This window comes from Petaurus breviceps, unplaced genomic scaffold (assembly GCF_028583685.1).
Source record: "Petaurus breviceps papuanus isolate PSGF00001 unplaced genomic scaffold, PetGlider_PUasm1.0 188, whole genome shotgun sequence".
Lineage (NCBI taxonomy): Eukaryota > Metazoa > Chordata > Mammalia > Diprotodontia > Petauridae > Petaurus > Petaurus breviceps.
This window is the reverse complement of record NW_027185804.1, coordinates 5,057,164-5,074,297: the sequence shown is the minus strand read 5'-3', so window position 1 is coordinate 5,074,297 and position 17,134 is coordinate 5,057,164. Positions and strand designations below refer to the sequence as shown.

Below are 17,134 nucleotides of genomic sequence, written 5' to 3'. Positions count from 1 at the left end.
TGGCAGCCTCCCCATTTGTCTTCCCTTCATGAGCTCTGGACCACTTAGACCCTGTCAGGACTGATAGTGAAGAACAGCAAAATGACTATTTACACAGTGTGGATAGGGTGTGAGTCAATTACTTCAGTACTTCTGCTGAGGAGGCCTGCTAGGCCATATGTTCTGCCTTGCAACTGCATCCTGGGATCCTCTGGGTCTTACTATCTGCCCTTCCTCCGAAGCCTCCAGACCCCTAGCCACTTTAATTTGACCTCCTAATGCACCCTATGGATTCCTGGGCCTCATCAGCCTCCGTGCTGCAGAACCCTTAGGACTTGTGGGCCTTTCTAGCACCTTTGATGTATTGCCCCTTTCAATTAGAATGGGAACTGCTTGAACAGAGACCATCTCTGTTTTTCTGTTTATTTCTCCAGAGCTTAGCACAGAGCTTGACATAGAGCTAGTGCTTAATAAATGTTTTTTTCATTCTTTCTGTCATCATGAAAATATGGTACCTCAAACAGTACTGTGAGTGGTGAAGCCATTTGTGAAAACATATCATCACCATTTAAGAACTATAAAAACATTTGTCATTTAAGACCATTCTGTTGTTTTTTTCCTTAGAATCCTAGAGCCATAGGATGTCATACCTGGAAGGAACCTTTAGAGATTGCTGGGGAATGACCCCAGAGAATAGAGCTAACTTGCCCAAGTAATGCCAAGAGCTAGTGCCAGAAGTGAGACTAGAACCTGTATTTCTTATTTAAATATTTCTCTTTTTTCCATCTCTGTTACTTCCCACTGTCTCACCCTGCACCCCAACAAAGGAGTAAGAAATAAAAATAGTTTGTAAGATACAAAAATAGTCAAGCAAAATAAATCATTACATTGGCCATGTCTGAAAATGTATGCCTCATTTCACATCCCTAGTCTACCACTTCTCTGCAAAGGTGCAAGAGATATGCTTAACCATAAGTCTTCTGAAATCTGGGTCCATCATAGAGTCAGAGTTCTGAAGTCTTTACATCTTTCCTTTACATGACTGAGGTCATCATGTATATTGTTCTCATAGTTCTACATATTTCACTCTTCTTAGAATTTTTTTTTTAGTTTTGCAAGGGGGGAAGGGCAGGGTAGTTGGGGTTAAGTGACTTGCCCAAGGTCACATGGCTAGTAAGTGTTAAGTGTCTGAGGCTGGATTTGAACTCAGGTCCTCCTGACTCCAGGGCCAGTGCTCTATTCACTGCCCCACCCAGCCACCCCTCTTCTTAGAATTTCTTAACTCCTCGTGCATGCTCTTTCCACGGTATCACTACCTCTCTCACTCCTATTCCTAATGAGTTTAGAGGATAACTATATTTTAGGAATACCTATAAGTAAATCACTAACAGTATATTTGAGGAATAACTTTGGCTCTCTATCCTTGACCATTGTCAAGAATGCGAGAGTCAGAATATGGAAATAAGTTTTACATAATTACATATATATATAAGCTATATCAAATTGCTTACCATGTTAGGGAGGAGGGAAGGGAAAGAAAGAGGAAGGAAATTTTAGAACTCAAAATCTTATAAAAAATGAATATTAAAAATTGTCTTTCCACATAATCAGAAAAAATAAAATACTCTTTAAAAAGAATGTAAGAGTCAGGGACCCCATCCATATAATTATGTAATAGAATATTAAAGACTTGAGCATACACTAACAGATGGCAGCTGTGTGCCTTGGAAGATTTAACCCCACATGCCCAAACTCTTTAAGTATTACCAAAGGATTGCTGATAATGTAAAAGGGTGTGTGATCTAACTGTGATTTTTTTTTATTTCCCAGCTGACCTTTTTTTTTCATCTCACCGTAAATATCATGCCCCAAGGGTAGGAGCTTATGTTGGGGTATGAGAGGCAAGAGATTGTATCTTCAAACACAGCTCAAGTCCTTTTCTCCAAAAAGTGGTCAGAGATGATTTGGATTGATGTCATCCCACAGATAGTGTGACATAGTGGGCAGGAACATTCCCTGTTTCTCTACCTGCATTAAGGTTAAATAAATGAACAAGTTCATTCAGTATGGCTAAATGAAGTCTTGTCAATCATACTGTATTTGATGTAGCTTTCAGGTAATCGAGCAGAGCAGGATTTTTAAAGCAAGCTTCAGCCACTCCTTTCTGATAAATGAATAAATTGCTGGTTGACATGAGTCATTTGAACCATACCATAGCAAGAAGTTACTCCTAGATGAGGCACCACTCTTAATTATCAAGGAACCAACATATCTGAAGAGACTCCTGGCTTTTGGTCCCATGACTCCAGTCCAGTCTACCCCAACCTACCCAATTTACTTACAGAATTATTCTAGGTAAAATGTGATAAGGGGTTACAGCCCATTTTAGTTCATTAGGAAATATAAAAGAGTTGCATAGAGCAAATGCTGAATTGGTCTTCCAAATATTTCTTTGATTATCACCTTTTTTAAGTTTAGTGCTTCAGGATTGAAACCACACCTATTCTCTATCATCTAAAATAACCATGATCATTATTTAAGGCGTATATAAATGGTTAAACAATTAAGAAAACTCCTTAAAATGGTTTCATGTCTGACAAGTACAGACTGGGGAAAAACTCTAATTATATAGTGGGGTGCAGCATATGATTGCACATTGTTCTGATTTCCAACAAAGGGAAAAGAGCAGGGTTTGCATATTATAGGCCAGTGAGCTGACTTCAGTTCCTGGCAAACATGGAGGATGTAGTATTGGAGGAGTGGCAAACATCTAGAAAAGGAAGCAGGGGTCAGAGAATCAGCATGGCTTTCTAAATCACAGATCATGCCAGACTAACCCCATTTCCTTTTTTTTAACTTGCTTACTAGACTGAAACACTGTAGATATAGTTTAGTTTACCTAGATTTTAACAAAGCATTTGACAAAGGTTCTCATGCTAATGAACAAGATGGAATAAAGTAAACTAGACCATCGTATCATTTAGTGGATTCGGAATGGCTAGACTTAAAGAGCAGTTATTAAGGATCTGATTATCTGCTTGGAAAGAGGCCTCTCATGAAGTACTTCAGGAATCTAGGCTTGGCCCAGATCAATGTGTGAATAGAAACAGAGACAGCACGCTTCTCAGATTTGGGAATGACCTAAAGCTAAAAAGGATAACTAGCACATCGGATGAAAGTCAGGATCCAAAAAGATTTTTGCAAGCTAGGATATGAGCCTCAATCAAATAAGATGAAATGTAATGAATGAACAGATAATTGAATGAAAAAGCATTTATAAAAACCTATATGGAGGAATGGCTAGGTGGCACAGTGAATAGAGCACCGGCCCTGGAGTCAGGAGGACCTGAGTTCAAAACCGGCCTCACACACTTAACACAAAAAAACTAGTCATGTGGCCTTGGGCAAGTCACATAACCCCAATTGCCCTCCAGAAAGCAAAAAAAAAAAAAACCCTATATGGAGGTGGAGCTCACCTAATATACATCTTCTACATACAACAATCTAGGAAACATACTGGACTGAATTCTGATCAGGAAAGCCAAGAAAAAGTCAGAAAAAGTCATTTTTTTCTAGCCCCAGAGCAGTTTGGGAAGATAGGGAAGTCTGCAGACACTGGGGCAGGGGCTGCCAGGAGCATGGTCCAACAGCAGCAGTGGAGAACACTTTAACACCCAGAGAGAGTGGCAAGGGGGCTAAGACTGAACACCGGGGTGGAAAGCAAATGGGCAGAAAGAAACCCCAGTGAACCCATGAACTAGCACTGGGAGAGGAACAAGTACCATTTGGTAGCCCTGTTACACATTACCCAATTCTAGGTCACAGTTCCATGGTGAAGAGGTGCAATTTTTGCAGATAGGATGGTTTACAAAGACAATACTAGTCAGATAAAAAAACAAATTTAAGCAAATAACTTCATAAAAAATTGCAGTATATAAGACAAACCCACAAAAATCATCAGCATTTCTGTATATTACAAAGAAAATCTAGCAGGAAGAGGTAGAATGAGAAATTCCATTTAAAATAACTACAGAAAATATAAAATACTAGGGAGTCTACCTGTATCACACAAATAAAGACAGATCTAAATCATTGGTTAAATATTAATTGCTCACGAGTAGGTTGAGCCAATATAATTTAAAAAGACAATACTACTTAAGTTTACTTATTCAATGCCATACCAATTGAACTACTAAAGAATTATTTTATAGAACTAAAAAAAAATTCTTCTGGAGAAACAAAAAGTCAAGCTGTAATTATCAAAATAATTTGGTACTAGGTAAGAAATAGTAGTACATATTAGTACATTCAGTAGAACATTTTAGGTACACAGTATATAAAATCAAATGAACACAGTAATCTAATGATAAACCAAAGATTTCAGCTATTGGGGCAAGAACTCACCCTTTGACAAAAACTAGTAGGAAACCTGGAAAGTAGTCTGGCAGAAAATAGGCATAAGCCAACATCTCACAAAATATTCAAAGATAAGCTCAAAATAGGCTTATAATTTAGACATAAAGGGTATTATCATAAGCAAGTTAGTGGAGCAAAGAGGAAATTACCTGTCAGATCTATGGATATGGGAAAATTGTTATTGTTATCAAAAAAGACAGTTTCACAGGCGATAGAATGGATAATTTTGATTACACAAAATTAAAAAGTTTTTGCACAAACCAAACCAATGCAGCCAAATTTAAAAGAATAACAAGAAACAGGGGGATGGGGAAGGGAGGAATCTTTGCAGTAAGTTCATCTGATAATGGTATTATTTCTAAGATATAGAGAACAGAGTCAAATTTACAAAAATAAGAGCCATTCCCCAATTAATAAATGGTCAAGAGATTTGAATAGGCAGTTTTCAGAGGAAGAAAGCAAACCTATCAATAACAATGAGAAAAACAAACTCTAAATCACTAATAACTAAAGAAATGCAAATTAAAACAATTCTGGAATACCCCCTCACACACATCAGATTGGTTAAGATGACAAAAAAGACAAAAGCTGGGGAGGATGTAGGAAAATAGTCCCTACTGATGGAGTTGTGAACTGGTCCAGCTGTTCTGGAAAGACTGTTCCCAAAAGGCTGTTAATCTATGCATACCCTTTCACCCAGCAATAGCTACTAGGTCTATCCTCCAAAGAGATCAAGGAAAGAGGGCAAGAACTCATGTACAAAATAATCGTGGCAGCTTTTTGTTTTTTGTGGTGACAAAGAATTAGAAACTAAGGGGATGCTTATCAATTAAAAAATGATTAAATGAGTTATGGTGTATGAGTGTGGTGGAATACTATTGTGGTATAAGAAATAACAAGTAGGATGGTTTCAGAAAAACCTGGGAAGAGTTGTATGAATTGATGCAAGATAAAGTGAGCAATATACACAAATAACAACAATAAACAGAGTAACAACAATATTGGTAACAATGATGAACTGTGGAAGACTCAGTTACTCTGATCAACGTGATGACCCAACACAACTCTAAGGCATCCATGATGTAACATTCTGTCTGCCACCAGAGAGAAAACTGCTAGACTCTTGAGTGCAGACAGATTAGTTGAAGGAATTGGGGGTGTTTAACCTAGAGGAGAAAAGACTGAAAGGCATGATAATTATCTTCAAATATTTGAAAGTATAACATGTAGAAGATCCCAGAGGACAGAACTAGAAACACCAGGTAAAAGGTGCAAGGAATATGCTTTTAAGCTTCATTTTAAGAAGAAACTTCCTAATTACAACTATCTCAAAATAGAATGGATTGTTTTAGGGAGGTAGGAATATCCCCCTCCAAAGAAGGATTAGATGGCTACTTAGAAGCATGGTAAAGAGAATTCTTGTTCAGGGTGGATTGGACTAGTGAACCTCTCAGGACTCTTCTAGCTCTGAGACTTTTGAGTTTCTATGAAGGAAGGAAGGAAAAAGCATTTGTTTAGAGCTTTCTGTGTGCTCAACACAGTGCTCAATGCTAGTGATATAAATACAATAGCAATCATGGTTCCTGCCCTCAAGGAATTTATGTTCTAATGGGAAAGGTAAACACATAGGGGAATGGTGACCAATGGTCCTTTGATCTAGAAAGTGAAGGGGATGATGAGTAAGACCATAGAAGAGTAAACTGACATACCTCATCTAGGATCAGACAGAGCTGATTTCATCCTGGTTCCAGAATTGGGGATTTAGGGAAATAGGTGATAGGTACATGGACATCTGAGTACAGGACAAGGTGGTTGGAAAGACTTTGGGGAAACTGGCCAGAGAGCCAGAGTGAAGTGGGATGTGCCTGGGGCTTTCCTACAGGAGTGGACCTGGGGTCAGAACAGTGGGGCCCGGGGCCCAGCTTCAGTCAGGCTGTGGTTCAGAGCCAGTGCATTGTAGAGTGAGGACCAGAAGGGTCCTGGGAGGTCAATGAGTCCAACCACCGCTTTTTGTAAATCCACTTAATCTGTTCCCCCCTCCCCCACCACCACTGGAAGTTAAAAAGAAAAACAAAGCCCACATGAAAAATACACACAGTCAAGGAAAACAAATCCCCAGATTGTCTGTGTTCAGAAAGTCTCTGTCTCGGGCAGCTAGGCGCTCAGTGAGCAGAGCACCGGCCCTGGAGGCAGGAGGGCCTGAGTTCAACTGTGGCCTCAGACAGTAACACTTACTAGCCATGTGACCTGGGGCAACTCACTCAACCCCAACTGCCCTCCAGAAAGCAAATACAGATACACATGGATATACACCTCAGTCTGTGTGCCTAAGTGCATCACCTCTTGGTCAAGATGTGGCATCATAATTGGTCATTTTGTTGATTGACATTCTTAAGACTTTAGGGGTTGTTTGTCTTTGCGATCAGTCCTCTTCCTCTTACAGATGAGGACACTGAGGCCAAAGGAATTAAATGACTTGCCCAGGTCACATAGGTAGTAAGTGAGAGGCTGATCAAATCCTCTTTCTCCAAATTCAGTGTTCTTTCCATCGTACTCCATATTTTTTCTTATTCCCATTGATCTGTGAAAGCTGTTATTTTCATTTCTATAAAACTCTCTTGGTTTAAAGACCTATGGGTATTTGCTATGGTTTCTTTAAGTTCATTTTGCCAGTACTTAGCATAGTAACTGGCACACAGTAGGCACTTAATAAATGTTTACTGATTGTTTTCCTATTCCATATGAAATGTGCCTCCCTTTTCTGTTGAAACTTTTTTCTCACCTCACATTTTTGTCCTTAAACTTCATTTCATGTAACTTTCGTTTCTGTGTTGTTTTTAAGGAACATTATTTGAAGACAAAGGAGACAAGCATGCCAAAAAGGGAGTTTGCATTTGGGAATGTATTGAGAAGATGCACAAGAGGAGCCCCATTTTTTTTAATTACTTCTATGCACCAGTGGAGACAGAGGTACCCAGAGAAATCATTCTCGTCGGATGTTCTTAACATTGCCCTAGAGTTACTGTTTTGTTGAGTTTAATCAGAATAGCACAAACTGGATATAATCTGTTTAGACTTTCAGAAAAGTTAAAACACCAAAGGCAGCTTGGAATGATTTGGGGTAGGGGAGAAGGGGACTGTTGTTTTTTTTTTTTTTTTTAGGGAAAGAACTTTCCTAATTTAGAGGCAGTAAACAAAAATACTGTTCCCCAAGGAATAATGCCAGATCTGTTCTTACTGGCTTTTTAACAAACCATCTGAAAAAAGACATGCTCAGTGGAATCCTCCAAGTTTGTGAAATGATAGTGAACACGTCCAGATCATGAGAAGTCAGATAAATAAGCTTGAGGAAGATCTTAAGATACATAGGTGAGATAAAAAGGGGCAGCCAAGCTTCAGTGTTTCTAAATGCAAAATAAAGGAGTAAGAGGAAAGTAAACCAAATTCCTCTACTCCAGTACAATATCTGAACTCTCCAAAGGCACCTAGGAGTCCTAAATATCACAGACAGGGCTGAGGTATTACAACCACATAGGCCAGCCATCAAGCAGAGTAATCCCATACTAGTGCAGAATCATGGTATGTATATATCTGGAGTTCTAAGGGTAGGCCAGGTAGCCTGTGATCAAGAAGCTAGAAAGGGCCAGGGAGGGGACAGTCCCATATGAAGTCAGACAAAAAGATGATGAGGACTCAAGGTTAAAAGGAGGATTCCAGGAGGATTGTGATTGAAGTCTGAAAAATTGTGAGCATCTAGGATGAGTTGGATTTGGGCTGGATCCCTCAGTCCCAGAACACTGTCACTGGAAGAGTATGAAGCTTGAAAAGGGAAAGTTTAGGATGTATAAAAGTAAGAGAAGGAAGTTTGTATAGCTGGAAGTCAACTGGTCAGATTCATTAGCCTTAATCCAAGATAAAAGTAAATCATTTCTGAAGAGATTTCAGTGAAGTCATATAAGAGCAGGGCTATAATAACTTATTAAGGAAAACAGAGCTGTTTGGAGCATAGCCTTAGTGCAGGAGGCTGTCATGGAAGGCAGAAGCCATGTGCAGAAGCAGCCCACGTCTCTCATGCCTCTTGCAAAGACAGAAGAACTCAGGGTTGAAAAGGATAACTTAAAGTGGCAGTTCTCATGCTCAGGAATGATTTGCAAAGGGAAATTAGATAAAGGTATCACTCCTTACCTTCATGCAGAGTCCTTTTGGTTCAGTTCATAGGCAGTACTGAATGTATGCTTTTAAATAAATTGCTTAGGAAAGTCAGGTCACCAGGACTGGTACTGAGAGTATGTCTGCCCAAGGTGATGGTCAAAATGTTCCACGTTAATTCCCAACACTTTCAAAAGAACAGTAAATTTACTGCTTAAAGCAAGCTGCCTCACTTCTTGGAGCCCAGCACATAGGTATGGAGAGGGCAGATTCCCATTGTATTGAAAAATATTCGGTCTTCAAGGTAGTGGCATAAATTACAACATTCTATTTAAACAGGTACTAAAGCCCAGTATAAATGTATCCAGCCTCAAGAAATGGGATTATTACATGGAAGAAACACTGTCCATGGGGCCTTCTTATGACTGGACAATGCTAACTACAAAATCCACACCCTGTGAAGACACAGACCAAGCAGATGGAACCAGGCCACAGAGCCAGAGGAGAATAGTATGGCCATGCTATGATGATGTCAGTAAGGTGCAACCAGATGCAATCACTAGCCTCTTCAACGTAAGTCAGCATGCTCAGAAAGTACCATTTCTTAAGTTGCCTTAAGACACAAGTGCCCATTTCCTCCTCCAGATAGAAAGCTAGGGATTGGACTCAGCTAGAGCCTTGAGTTGAGGAGATTTTTTTCTGTGACTTTAGGAAGTCAGTGCAATTGACCTTGGGCCTGGGTTTCTGTTGTTTTCATAAACAGATGTGCACATTGCTGTTGTTACTCAGGGACAGTACTGTAAGAAGGCTCAGAGTACGCGCAAGAAAACCAGTTTTGCTTAGAAACATTGTCATGGGAAAAAGCAAAGCTGGCAAAGTTTGGTATCCTGATGTCACTGCTATAGTACTAACTGGTCTTCTCTGTTGAAATAAGCACAATGGCTACAGAGTTGGAACCCAGCAAGGCCAATTTTGTAGCATAATTATGTGAAATATATGAGGCTGATTATTAATACACTGAACAAGAACCTACCTTCCTTTTTAAGGAAAAGGGGTTCCAAGTGTCCATGATGGCCCAACTAGCTGCCTCCCACTGGAAGATTACTCCCAGATAAATTCAATCCCTACCAAGAAACATTTGGAAATGGAGTAAACTCCATTTATCTGACTGCCTGGCTCTCCTGGTGCTATATCTATTGACCCTGTGCTGGGAGATTTCTAAGCATGAAATCTAGAACAGTAAGACCAGATTGCATGGGCACGGCCAGATATCATCACTTCAGGCCTGTGTAGACGTCTCTCAGGCCATCTTTCCCACACTAGGGCTTTTTCCTGTAGGATTTGTTTTGCTGGCTATAGCAGAGCCGTACCAAGAGAGTCAGGTCCCAAGGCTCCACAGTGGTTTGGGAGAAGCATTTTCATCTTTATGCCCTTTCACTCACTAAAAGGCTTTCTTTGAGTTCTTGAAACATCACTTTACACATGTAAGCATTGCATAGGCTAGTCCCACCCTCTGGCACAGGGACCCTGGCTTTCATTTCTCTCCCTGGTTGCTCTTAGAAAGAACACAGATATTGGGTTCTAATGCCAGAGCCCCAAACCAGCTCCTCATCTGGGCTTTTCAGTGTCCACTTTTTGCTGTCCTTCACAGATTTTGCTGTAAATGTGAAACAGCTAATGAATCAGTCAGCTGGAAATACTGACCTTCCCAAAAACCCCTTTTCCTTGACTACAGGAAATTGAAAGGTTAGAACACAAATTGAACCAAACCCCAGAAAGGTGGCAGCAGCTATGGGAGAGAGTCAGCGTGAATCTTAAGGAAGATACAAGACAAGACCAAGTAAGTGGCTCCAAGCAAGTCCCTTCGTGTGTCTACCTCGTCTTTACATTTTCTGGGCCATCATTTTTCAGGCCCCACATATGAGGTTTTTGAAGCCGAGGCAGCCTGAGCTCTGGAGGCCATCACAGAGATATGCTAAATAGTGAGAGAACCGGAGAGGTACTCAGCATGGGTGTCTCACATTGCCAAGTGTCTTTGTGCAAGCAGATCATGCTTGTTTCACTGATCCATTCCTATCTTCAACAATAAGCATGTGTTACATGCCTGTTATGTGTAAGGCAGTGTGCTAAAAGCAGGGCAATATTGGAAGGGATGTGGGAAAAATGAGACATCACTGCACTATTGGTGGAGTTATGATTCAACCATTCTGCGGAGCAATTTGGACTGTGTCCAAAGGACCGTAAAACCATGCATACCTTTGACCTAGCAATACCACGACTACATCTATATCCCAGAAGAGATTTAAAAAAAAAAGAAAAGAAAAGGATCTATATGTACAAAGATATTTATAGCAGCTCTTTTCTGGTGGCAAAAAAATTAGAAATTCAGGGGATGCCCATCAATTGAGGTATGGCTAGACAATTGTGGTATGTGATTATGATGGGAATACTATTGTGCCATAAGAAATGATGAGCAGGATACTCTCAAAAAAACTTGAAAAGACTTACATGAAAAGACTGATGCAAAGTGAAATGTAAGTGTACAAAGTAACAGCAATATTGTAAGATGATCAATTGTGAATGACTATCCTCAGTAATGCAATGATCCAAGACAGCTCTGAAGGACTTAGGACCAAAAATGCTACCCATCCCCAGAGAAAGAACTAATGGTGTCTGAATACAGATTGAAGCATGCTTTTTTACTTTATTTATTTTTCTTGAGGTTTTTTTGATCTATGTTTTCTGTCACAACATGACAGTTATAGAAATGTTTTGCATGACTACACATGTATAACCTATATCAAATTGCTTGTCTTCTCAATGAGAGGAGGTGGGGAAGAAGGAGGGAAGAAAATTTAGAATTCAGATTTTTAAAAACAAAAGTTAAAATTGTTTTTACATGTAACAGGGAAAATAAATATTAAACAAAAAATTTTTAAAGTTCATTAGTTGTTTGAAAAAAATGATTTTTCTAGTTTTCTATCCAAGGTGGCCTAAGAAATATGGTTTTGTTTTCAGCCCCGGAGACATCCTTCTAGCTCCTCAGGAATTGTGACTACCAACTTACACTCCTATCAGAAGAGATCTGTACTTCATCTACCTGACAGTGGCCTGGGGGAAGAACAAAATGCCAGCATCCCCCCATCCAATGGAGTGGATCGGAGGGCAGCCACACTCTACAGCCAGTTTACTTCCAAGAATGACGAGAACAGGTAACATGCAGCGTCCATTCCAGTTTCCTGTCACCTAGAGCATGCGTCCCTATGGTCACTACATAGGCAAGGAGGATGGTCATCTCTGTGTCCCTTTTCTTCATTCGTCTCTAGAGTTCACTTGATTTGGCTTTCTTTGTGGGGTTGCCTACTATCTACCAGGCAGCAAGTCCTAGGATGCATTTCTCTTTTACTGAATGATTAGCTTTTGCATAGTTAAAGGTTTAATGTACTTCAGTGGCTCTGTGGTCTCAGTGGTGTGGGTACTCCCTCCAGTGAGGTAGGTCACCACCCACCCACACCTTCTCTTATTTCCTGTTCTTCCCCATGTTCTCTGTAACTCCTCCCCAAGGGCCAGCTTCACATCTTCCTAGTGGCCTCAGCATTCTGTGAGTACCAGTGCAGCACTAACCCTAACCTGCAGGTATTCCTTACCTGGGCTAAGAACTGGTCAGAATCTCTTTAATGAGATTTTTGTTTGTCTACGTAAGTCCTTGAGGCCATGTCCCCCATATCTCTTGTCTCCTTCTGTTCAATGAAAGGGCCTGTGTAATTAGTGCTTAGTCCAGTGCTTGCCACATAGCAAGTGCCTTTTCGTTCATTCATCCATCCCACTACATATATTATAGTTTGGACACTGAATAGTCTTCATCTACTTGTTGTTTACTGTGTGAATTGTGAGGGTGAATGAAGAGTAGTTGTGAATCTTATTTACAAGGCTCTTAAGTGTTGTAGGGTTTCTTAAACTTTTTCCACTCATGACCCCTTCAGTGCTTCTCAAACTGTGGGTCATGACCTCATATGGAGTTGTGACCCACTGTTTAAAAAATACTGAGGCACAATGTCATCTGCAAACAGGAGCATCTAAATAATATCATTTATAGAGAATCAATCTCTCTTACATTTGCATTCTGCACTGGACACTATGACAGTGGAAAATCCCTTTGGTGAACATATATTCCAGTTTTATACTTCACTGAATATCAATAATGAGTGAGCTAAGGTTGCCTATCCTGTTACATCCATCAAGGAATCTCATACCATCATAATGTTTGCATCAGAAACACATTTTGGAGGAGAGCCTTTAAGACTACATTTGTCCTCTACCAAGTCCTATAAAAGAACAATATTCATCATAGAATCTTGTGTTTTCTGACCCTTTCAGCCAATTAGGTAAAGGTGTGGTTCGCTATAGAATTTCATTTGCAAAAGATTGCATATTTCTTTCTCATGTTTTTATTAGAGATTCATTTGTTCTTTGTATAAATAATTCTGATGACAGTTTCACAAAAATGAAAAAGTAGGTATGTGGGTTGGTAATTGTTCATGTCTCTTTCTATCACCTTTTCTCTATAGTTGATTTTTTTTCCAATCATTTGGTATGTTCCCCTCTTTTAAATATCTAGAGACTCAATCTCTCAGTGCCTTCAAAACTGTGTTCCTTGTATCATGGTCCTCTTCTTTATATTATACTTGGTCTAATTTAGCTTGTTTTCTTAAGTGCTGTTTCTATTTAACAGAGCACACTAGGGACTGTGATGTTAGAAGGGGTTTTCAGAGTCTAAATGTGGTAGTTCCACTCTCACTGAGGGAAGAAACTGTTGACAGATCTTTTCAAGTTTTGTATTTTTATTGTCCTTCCAGTTTCATCTTTAAATAGCTGTAGGATGATCTGTCTTAATTAGACTTCAGGCTACCATTCTGCAAACTTATTGTTTCTAACTTTTTTATGAAGTGATTTTTGTTCATAATCATCCAAAATCCTCATACTTCATATTTGAAATTTAACAAATGAGTTTCTAGTTTAAGCCTGCATTGCCTTTGGTTACCACATCTTTCTACCCAGCAGAGAGATCAGATGTTCTGTCTGAAGCTGTTCCTAGATTTTTTTGGTCTCCTTTTGGTGATTGTTCTATGGTGGTTTGTCTACATAGACATCTGTTCCTTTATGTGTTTCACATTGTAAAAAATCAGTAGATTATTCTTCATCATAGGCCATATCTTTTCATTTTATCCTTTTCATCTGGTGTTTTGATCTCTTCTTTAACAAACTAATGGCCTATCAGATAGCTAATTTGGGGATTATTCTCATATTGGTAACAGTTAATTCCTGTCAAGGTGCAATCGGATTCATTTTTTTGTGATGTGATTCAGTTTTTAATATGTCTAACTCTTATTCAAAATAAAGTATTCATGATATACAGTTGTGAGGCTTCTGTGTAGTATATGAGCCTTTGGCCTTTTTTGGTTTTTTTTTCCTAACCTATGCTTTCCAACATTTTTTCCACCATCCTCTATATTCTTACCTTTACATTAAAGACACTGAATATAAAGTAAATGTTGATTTAATCTGAAGCACTTATCAAATTCATTTTACAATTTGGAGTCAGGAGACCTACCAGGCTCATATGCCAGCATGGTCACTTAGTAGCTATGTAACCTAGCAGAGGTCCCTCTGCCTCTTTGCATTTCAGTTTCCTCATTTCTAAAATCAGGGGTGACTGAGCTGTACCCACAGTCAAAAGCAGCCAAAGGAAGCACAAAGCCAGACCAGAGAATGTCAGCACCTGCAGCTTGGGTTTCAAGGGGAGGGAGCAAGGCCCAGATGTGGCCAAGGCCCTTCTGCTCATCTCCCCCACTTCCATCCTGCCAGGTCTTTTGAGGGGACACTCTACAAACGAGGAGCTCTACTGAAAGGTTGGAAGCCCCGCTGGTTTGTGCTGGATGTGACAAAGCATCAGGTAACCCTTTGGGATGGAGCAGGGGACTTCTGGTTCCCTTCAGTGACCACTCATCAGGCTCTGAGGACAATTACTGGAGTGACCAGAGGATGTGTCTGCCTGCTGCAGGACACCCAGACACGTGCCTGCGATTTCCCTTTGTCCCAGTGATCCCAGACCCACTGCCCATGTCAATAATCATCAGTTTCATAAAGGCACTGGGTCTGGTCTGCATCCTTGGAGGGAAGGGCAGTGATGAGATCCCAACTCTCCTAGAAATAGCAGCCCCATTTCTGCAGGGCTTTAGAGGGTACACAGCACTGCCCTCAACACTTTTGGCAGAAGCTGTGATTAACACTCATGCTTATAAGAGTATCGGAGTTCACTTGTATGGTTCCAATCCCTGCCTTGCTCACTTTCTGTGTTCAGCCCAGCTGGCCCCCTCTGCACAGCCCTAATCTGTAATTTGTGCTGAGATTATGTGGCCACCATGATGACAGAGGAAACCTTTGAGGACAGAGAGAGGGAATGAGCTATCTGAACGTGGAAGAGTGTGCTTCAGTAGGGGGATGGTGTCCTCTAGTGTAGGGGGTCCAGAGAGAAGGACCCCAATGAGGCAGCTGGTCCCTAGAGAGCTGTGGCTTATATCATCTCATGCTCACTGCTCCTGTTGTACTCTGCTGTCCTTAGCAATGGGGATCACATGTCCAGCTGACACTAACACCCACCACCATCCTGGGTGACAAGATGGGCAGTGGGACAAAGTAGAGAGTCCTAAATGGGGGGGTCACAAAGCTGAATTCAAGTGCCAAGTCAACCACACTTTGCTTCTCTGGCCTCAGTTCCCTTTTCTTTAGAGAAGGAGTTTGGATCAGATAATTACTGAGACCCCCTCCAGCTCCACAGCTTGTGGCCCTAGAACATGCACTCTTACCTGGGCAGGTGTAAGGGTAGGGCAACCCCTCCCATACCAACCTGCAGTCCATGCCATCAAGAAGTCCCCTTGAGCACTAGGGATTGTCCTTCCCCAAGACTTCCTGCCCTCCTCTATAAAATTGAAGCATTTTTTAAAATTTATTTGTTTACTTTGGTTTACAACATTCAGTTCCACAAGCTTTTGAGTTTTAAATTTTCTTCCCCTCCACCCTCCCCAAGATGGCATGCAATCTGAAATAGGCTCCATATATACATTCACATTAAACATAGTTTCACATTAGTCATGTTGTAAAGAATTATAACCAATGGAGTGAACCATGAGAAAGAAGAAACAAAACAAAACAAAAAAGAGAACAAATAGTTATGTAAAGCATTTTTTTAACAGTCTGGTGAAAAAGACATGATACCCACAATGCCACATCTCCACATTATGTAAAATGTGCCAGATACACACCAAAGATCCACAGTATTTCATTGTGTGAGTTGTTCCCATCACCCTGGGGCCCTCTGCTAGGTCCATGTCGAGACTGCTTCTCCCTTTGTTCCAAGAGTTTGGCAAAGGTCATGCTCTTGGCAGAGGAATGTAGAGAATGTGTTTTCCTTTTGCTGAACTTTGAAATGTCATGGCAATCCTGGTATCTGCAGAACATAAGAAAGCACCATCCAACCACTAACCATAGGAGGATACTCTGCCATGTTGTAACCATAATTAACAATTACATGAAATTATACTCACACTCACATGTTTTGCTAATCGTTTTAAGTTCTTGAAAACCCAAGAACACAGGCTTTTCATTAGTTCCATTGATCCCAAGCCAGGAAGATGGCCACAGGGGACATAAAGGGAAGTCTGAGCCCAGCAGTAAAAGATAACAGTGGGGCTAGATGTGAAAAGAAACCAAGGCACAAGGGCCCAGTCTCAATCATGGAGTCATCCATTGCCCATCCCAGCAAGGAGGGGCCTCAAAGGCCATCCAGTCCAACCCATCCTTGCCCATATAACATCCCAGACAAGTGCTCATCCGGCCTACATTGGGATTGCTGAACCAAGCCGCACCCTAGCAAAGCTTTAAACAGACCTCCAGATCCTTGATCTCCAGACACATGCTGCCCCTTGGACAGGTGGGATCCTCCGGGGGTGTGGATGGGTCAGCTCAGAGGAGGTGTGAACTCTTGTGCCACCCTCCATGTTAGAGGTGGGTAGCAAGTATGAGAAGGGTAGGCTTTGAATCCAGGTCTTCTTGAAGATTCCAGAGCCCTTGCTTCTTCCACTGTACCACACGGCCTCAAGATCACAACTGCTTTGCAGTCACATACACTTAGATCAGATGATCTTCCAGTTTTGTTCACATGTATTTAACTCCTTCCTTTTGTCTCCTGTGTGTCCTAGTTGAGATACTATGATTCTGGTGAGGACACAAGCTGTAAAGGGCACATTGACTTAGCTGAAGTGGAAACCATCATTCCAGCAACCCCCACCATGGGCGCACCAAAGCATGCCAGTGACAAAGCCTTTTTTGATGTAAGTAAATCATGCCTTTATCTGCTCCTTCCAAAACTAGCACACATTCTCTCCACATACATCTTCATGCTCCCAGGGGCCTAGAGGGAGAGGGAGCATTCAGTGGTCACTAGAGAACAGTGTCACACACCTGCTACTTTAGGCCTGGGTGGCCCACATGCAGCCTCAAGGCAGGAGGGCTTACTTGGCTCCAAGGTGCA

At 40.9% G+C, this 17,134-nt stretch overlaps 1 protein-coding gene across 2 annotated transcripts in view; it reads left to right on the top strand.

Annotated features, from left to right (window-relative positions):
• Positions 1-17,134, top strand: part of SBF2 (SET binding factor 2) — a 526,457-nt gene that overhangs the window by 498,584 nt on the left and 10,739 nt on the right. For both annotated transcript variants that reach the window (XM_069091201.1, XM_069091202.1), the window contains 6 exons: positions 7,238-7,365; positions 8,884-9,117; positions 10,280-10,384; positions 11,563-11,756; positions 14,410-14,497; positions 16,803-16,934. In XM_069091201.1, coding sequence (XP_068947302.1) covers positions 7,238-7,365; positions 8,884-9,117; positions 10,280-10,384; positions 11,563-11,756; positions 14,410-14,497; positions 16,803-16,934 — 881 coding nt within the window. The remainder of the gene's footprint in view (positions 1-7,237; positions 7,366-8,883; positions 9,118-10,279; positions 10,385-11,562; positions 11,757-14,409; positions 14,498-16,802; positions 16,935-17,134) is intronic.